Source organism: Macadamia integrifolia, chromosome 2 (assembly GCF_013358625.1).
Source record: "Macadamia integrifolia cultivar HAES 741 chromosome 2, SCU_Mint_v3, whole genome shotgun sequence".
Taxonomy (NCBI): domain Eukaryota; kingdom Viridiplantae; phylum Streptophyta; class Magnoliopsida; order Proteales; family Proteaceae; genus Macadamia; species Macadamia integrifolia.
This window is the reverse complement of record NC_056558.1, coordinates 40,557,360-40,563,735: the sequence shown is the minus strand read 5'-3', so window position 1 is coordinate 40,563,735 and position 6,376 is coordinate 40,557,360. Positions and strand designations below refer to the sequence as shown.

Here is a 6,376-nt window from a genome sequence, read left to right as displayed (position 1 = left end):
TAAAAGAGATGCCAAAAACACCAAATAAGAAAAAACTTGTGAAGTCAACCAAGTCCAAACAATAATGAACATGACTCATACTATCACACTCAGTTCTAAGATGTATTGTCCTCTTTCCTTCGTCACATTGACGATGATGGATCTTGGGTTTAATATATTTCTATCAATGGATAAATATGAGTAAAATGTCATTTAAGAAATTATTTTAGATCAGATATATGTATAAATTTCACACATGAAACTTTATGAACAATTTAAAAATCTTCTAAATCTAATAATACAAAACAACAATAAACTCAGCATTATCCCAATTTAATGGAGTCGGCTCTACTAGATCTAACAAATAAATAAATGAATTGGTAAGCTTTTGACTAATTCTAGTGTCAAGTGGGAATGATGTAGAGGAAGAGTTTATGAACGGGGATCCTTACCTAGAAGTTATGATCATATCTAGTAATTTCTCACATTGATTGCGTCTTCTAACAAATGGAAGGGAAAATGTGTATTTTATATCCCAATTATATTTCTCATGATCGTTTGCTGAGTTTTTATTTTTTAGTTTTGGCATATTTTCATTTTCCAGGATATTTGTAATTACAATTATATAATTTAGTTAGTCTAATGATTTATTGTAAATATAATAGGGGAAAAGATTCTTTGAGCAGCTAAGGCTGGTTATGTTAGCATATGTTTGTCTTACGCTTTTATCTTCAAATGAAATGACCTTTGCTATCCTTCTATAAATGATACTGTTTTATTGCATCTCATTGATGTGCTCCCTTATGCAATTTGGTTAGAGAACCTTCCGTTATATGATATTTCAAAAGCAGGCTAGTTCTAGGGCTCATAGTTAGTATATATTAAAAATGTTAGGAAGACCTTATAGACATGAAATGATATCTCTGCCCTCCTTTGTATGACACTATTTCGTTGCACCTTATTTGTTCGCTCCTCCCATGCCGCTTGCTCAGAAAGCAATTGTCCTTTCTTTTTATATCAATTGTATCTTTTTTAGGTTTTTTGGTATGATAATTTGGCATGAACTTATGCAGTAGATTAGCCTAACTCTTCTTTTTGAAAATTTGGCATGATCCATAAAGTCCAATATTGGAAAGTGGATTGTACAAGTCAAACATTAAAAACTTACATTTATTAGTTATAAATTAAAGGAAATGGTCCCAATGATGCATGTGTGGGGGAAAATCTCCCACATCATACCAATAGGTGCTAAGTGTTAAGATTGGTATCATCCATATGAGATCCAAATGGTTAAGAATGGAGAAAAAAATAAAAATTAATGTGAGAGAGCGATAGTACATGAGTGTTGTGAAAAACTTTTTGACTTATAAATTAAATGTTTCTACACTATGTTTAATAATAGCTATAAAGTTTTTTTTTTATTTATTTTTTATTTTTTTTATTTTAGATGAAACTATTTAGTGGCTTACTATATCAGCTTCTCAAAACAAGAAATCAGCTTTCATATTTGAGAACTCAGCAATTCTAGGGTTTCTTAACATAAGTCATTCGTGAATCAAGATCGATCATAGCCGATTTCCATCTGAATCAATTGACTCATAGATTCGATTGTCGGTTTTTGAAACCGTGCTTACTATTATAAAAAGTGGAAATTACACTCTCCTCCCCCTGTATGTTTAAGGTATTACACTCAAACCCCCTGTGAAGTTTATAATTACAAACCTATCCTGTGGTGTTAACACCGTTAGAATCAAGGGTCCGTTTGATAAAGTTTCTGCCGTTTATGTTTCAAGAAACGGTAGAAACATAAATTTTCGTTTCTAGAAATAGAAACGGAATTGAAGGTGTTTGATAAGTCATGTTTTGGGAAGTTGATAGTAACCAGCGAAAGAATGACCACGAATAGATAGAAATTTCAATTTATATTTATGAAAATAAGTGAAATGAAACAATTTTATCAAACACTTGTATTCCGTTTCTACCGTTTCTGGACACGTTTCTTGAACCGTTATCAAACCTAGCCCAAATGTTAAATGTCCTTTTTAACCCCATCCCCTTTCTTAGAAATATATCATCGGATGGTAAAGAGAAAATTTAAGGGAGAAGCTTCATTGGTTGCCCAGCTGGGCGAGGTTGGATTCCCGATTAGGTTGAAGACTTGAAATTTGGTTGGGTTCATGAACATCAAATCTTTCCTTGATGATTATATGCATGGTTTTAAGTATCGGTGCGTATCGGCCGATACGTATCCGTATCGGAAGGCATTGGCACAATACATACCGGTACGTATCATGAAAATTTTAAAACCCTTATGTATCGATACGTATCCTACGATACACACCGATACGCACCGATACTCTATGAAAAATTCAAAATTGAAGTGAAATGTACGTTTCGGTATGTATCGGTACTTATCGGTTTGTATCGGTATGTATCGGTGTGTATCGATATGTATCGACCGATACACACCGATACGGTCATAAAATGGCCCAAATGGATAATTTTTTAGAAAAACATAATTTTTTGAGTTGTTTTTGTTCCAAAGTTACTGCCAACCATTTTTCTCTCTAACTAAAGTGGAAATCAAGGTTGAGAACAAGGATTTTACATTTATAGGACAATTACAAACCTTGGATTCTTAGTGCGATACTCTCAATTTACTGTTTATGCATAATACATGTTATATATAACTTTTTTTAACTATTTTTTTATGCAAATGTGTATAAAAAAGTGTTTCCTATCCATTTATGTGCTTATCTTAGCGTATCTCTGATACGATATGATACCCTCCGATACGTATCTTAATTTTGACCGATCGATATGATGATCGATATCGATACTTTAATCATTGATTATATGTGAAGAAACAAAGGTAAAACAGGGAGGAAAGAAAAAAAGAAGCAAGAACAGTAGAAAATCTCGAAGACCTGGTGAAGAAGATTCAAGAATTATTCATTACATATAGAAAAGTATAAAATCTTATAACCAAATGAGATTTCGTTAATAAGATTGCACATTAATAGATCCTATATCTCAAGTTCTCAGTATTCGGTCACTTTTCTGATTTATAGTTTTGTGTTTTGATTTATTATTTTCTCTGATTTTCTCGTTTTCTTACAATGTTGTTTTCAGATTTTCTGATTTTTATTTCCTGTTCTGTTCTTGCAGAAGAGAAAACTTCGAAGCAGAAAAAGTGAGGCAAGATCCATGTCGCCCGGACGGTAGCCAAGTGGTGAAAACTGATAAACTTCCTTATGTAATCCGATTTCCGAAAAGTTCGGATTTTGAAGACATGAACACTGATTCCTCAGTTTCCTCATCTTCATCGTCGTCATCTTCCTCTTCTACTTCTACTTTTATCTCAAGGTCCTCTACTTCTTCTGATTCATCGACAACCGGGAGATCTTTGTCTGGATTGAACTGGGAAAACTTGACCCACTCGAATTACTCAAAGGAAGAACAGAACGATCATTCTGTTAGGTCAATTCAGAGCAATCTAGACAGAAATCGAAGAAAAAGAGAACTGGGTTTGGATTTTACTGTTCTTACTATGGATTGCTTCTAATTCTAATTAGTATTTTCGTAGTGATCTTCTCGGGTCGACTTTATGCGATTCTCTGCACATCGACATTGTTCTACTTAGCCCCTCGTCAGGTTCATCCCAATACCCATTTCCCAAAAGACATCGAACTGAAGCGACCGAATATTGATACTCCAGAGTATAAGAAGAAAGTAAATATAGCTCTCTAAATATAGATCGCCAAAACCCTAAATCCACTCTTTCCTATCGCAGAACAGTTTAAAACCCTAAATTTCTCAAGGAAGAAGATGATAACAAAGGTTGAGGGCAAATTGGGGTTTAACGAAATTTTGTAACACATGATTCTTCATTTAATGGGTTAGGGACTCAGGATACAGTTGATATAATCTACAACTTGATAGGAAAGAATTTATAATTACAAACTTTGCAGAGAGGATTGTGTAATATCTAAAACATGTAAGGGAGGAAAGTGTAATTTACTCTTGTAAAAATTATTCAACAATGGTTTGGACTTCATTGAGATTAGGCCAGACCCCTCGTTTGGACCATGACCTCCCATAAGATGTGAGGGCCACCTTTGAGTGTTGGCCCCATACCTAATAGATGGTATGAGATTATTGCTGCAGGTTATGATCTTGGAGAGGATCGAATCATACCGCTTGGAATATGGTCCCCACTGCTTCTCCCCTAAAAACCGGGGGCCGGCAGTTCTATGGAGTATGGAATAAAAAATTAACAAAAGAATTAGTGCATGCGGTACAATCATGACCGTTAGTAAGGCATGTGAGTAAGATCCGCAGAGCAATGGCAAAATTACCGTTAAGATGGCTTTTCTTTATTAAAAAAAGAAAAAAAAAAAGTGGAAACACAGAGATTGTCCTGTCCCATCCCATGGCGCTCATATAAATTCTCAGAGAGAGAGAGAGAGAGAGAGAGAGAGAGAGAGAGAGAGGATCTTCGCGTCGGAAGGACTCGATGGTTGTACTGGCGGGCGTAGTTCGTCCTGCTCCCGCATATTTGAGCTCTTTCGCCTGTTTCAAGCGTGAAACATCTCTCCGCAGCTCTGCAATATCGTCGTTTTCTAGATATGGATACTCTTCTTTCAAGCGGACTCTCCAAGCTCGCCTTCAATCGAGTAAGTTATTTTGGAACAACCTTTCTACTGTTGTTACAGATTCTTTAATCGACGATTGCTGTTAAACTAGGCAAGATTCGAATCCCTAATGTGCTCCTCTTAGTTTTAAATTTGGAACCCATTACTTTACTTGATTTTCCTATTCTATTCTGTGTTGATTTTAATTATTGAAATAATTTCATATTATGCTGGCATTCTCATTGGTGAGGCAGAAAGACAATGTTGATGAGGTTCTATTTGATTAAATGTTTCTTTGAATGGGAAACTAAATTACATTCCAATGCTTGAAAGGTTTTGCAGATGGGAATACTGGGGCACAAACACCCACGGAACATTCTGAAATCATATTTTTGGGCACTGGAACTAGTGAAGGAATCCCGCGTGTGAGCTGTCTCACGGATCCTGTGAACAAATGTGGGGTACGATTTTATAACCTTTGGTGTTTTGGATTTTGGTGATTGTTAAACCATCCCGTATGGCTGCTTCTTATGGGCATTCACAGGTTTGCTTCAAAGCAACAGAACCCGGTAATAAGAACAGGAGACTGAACACAAGTATTCTTATCCGCCATTCTAAAGCATCTGGAACACGTAACATTCTCATAGATGCTGGCAAGTATGTATAAGATGCTTCTGTGAGTATGTTTGATTATGATCACATATATAGCTCCTAGGTGTTGCAATCATCTCGTGTTTGATGTAACAGTACTTTGGTTCCTAATGCTGGTCTTAATTGTGAACTTTTATCTCTGATTATTTTCTTTATTAATTATTTTTGTTTGCTTGATGATGTGATTCTTTATTTTAACATTCACTAGCAATATACGGCTACAACAGGTGGTGGGAATTTTTATGTGGGTTGCTTTCAGCAGGGGATTTTGTCATTCATTTTCATATTCTATATCTTTATTGGCTCGTAGTTAATGGAAATTTTGTGTTTTGTTCTCAATTCTGATCAATTGTGCACATACCCCTCCCCTCCCCTCCCCCTTTAAAAAATATTGAGAACTCCTGTTAGGATTTAAAATGTGACCGCAAGCGTACGGATCAGTGTAGCTACGGGTCGAACACTGGGAGAGCAGCCACTTTATTTTTTAGCTTCTTTTAATAATGCGAAAGTGAACCAATTAATAATGGTTGTGATCTAATTCTAGCTACCGTCCTAAACATATGTATCTAAAATAACATCCTAACCATTCGTCATCTAAGAATTTAAATACGCAAGCCACGCAATTAAAGTTAAATAAATAAATTATTGAAAATAAATAACCCACGTGATTAAAAAATAATGAAGGAAAAAAAAATGCTGAAATAAAAATAAAGTAAAAGAAAAGGGATAAAGCTAGAGAGAGGTTCACAAGTACGTTTCTCTACTTAGCCTGAAGGATGCATCATAATATGAGCTTCCCTACTTGACCAGAGAGTCACTCTTATAAGGGTTATTCTACTTGGCTTTAGGGAAAGGGAGGCAATTAAAATGAAAACAATAAAATGATGGTTTTAAGGCTAGGAGGGGCAAAGCCAACACATACACTAGCCATGAACCTTGGGGGAAAGGGAAAGCAATAATGTAATGACTGAAATTAAAATCCTAAATTAAGAAAGAAAGGGTAGTCAGAAGAGGGAATGAGAGGGGGGTGAGAAGACTACTGAAGGAGCCTACTTACTTGAACTTCAACACTTGAACTGAAAACTTGATCGATTTGAGATACTACTAATACG

At 35.4% G+C, this 6,376-nt stretch overlaps 1 protein-coding gene across 3 annotated transcripts in view; it reads left to right on the top strand.

The window, feature by feature from the left end:
• Window positions 1-4,356: 4,356 nt before the first annotated feature.
• LOC122063131 (putative hydrolase C777.06c) overlaps window positions 4,357-6,376 on the top strand; it is a 90,328-nt gene continuing 88,308 nt past the window's right edge. The window contains exons 1-3 of one of the 3 annotated variants that reach the window (XM_042626830.1): window positions 4,357-4,655; window positions 4,947-5,074; window positions 5,158-5,270. In XM_042626830.1, the coding sequence (XP_042482764.1) occupies window positions 4,496-4,655; window positions 4,947-5,074; window positions 5,158-5,270 (401 nt within the window). In that variant the 5' untranslated portion in view covers window positions 4,357-4,495. The remainder of the gene's footprint in view (window positions 4,656-4,946; window positions 5,075-5,157; window positions 5,271-6,376) is intronic. The other 2 variants (XM_042626821.1, XM_042626816.1) reach the window with 2 other exon arrangements.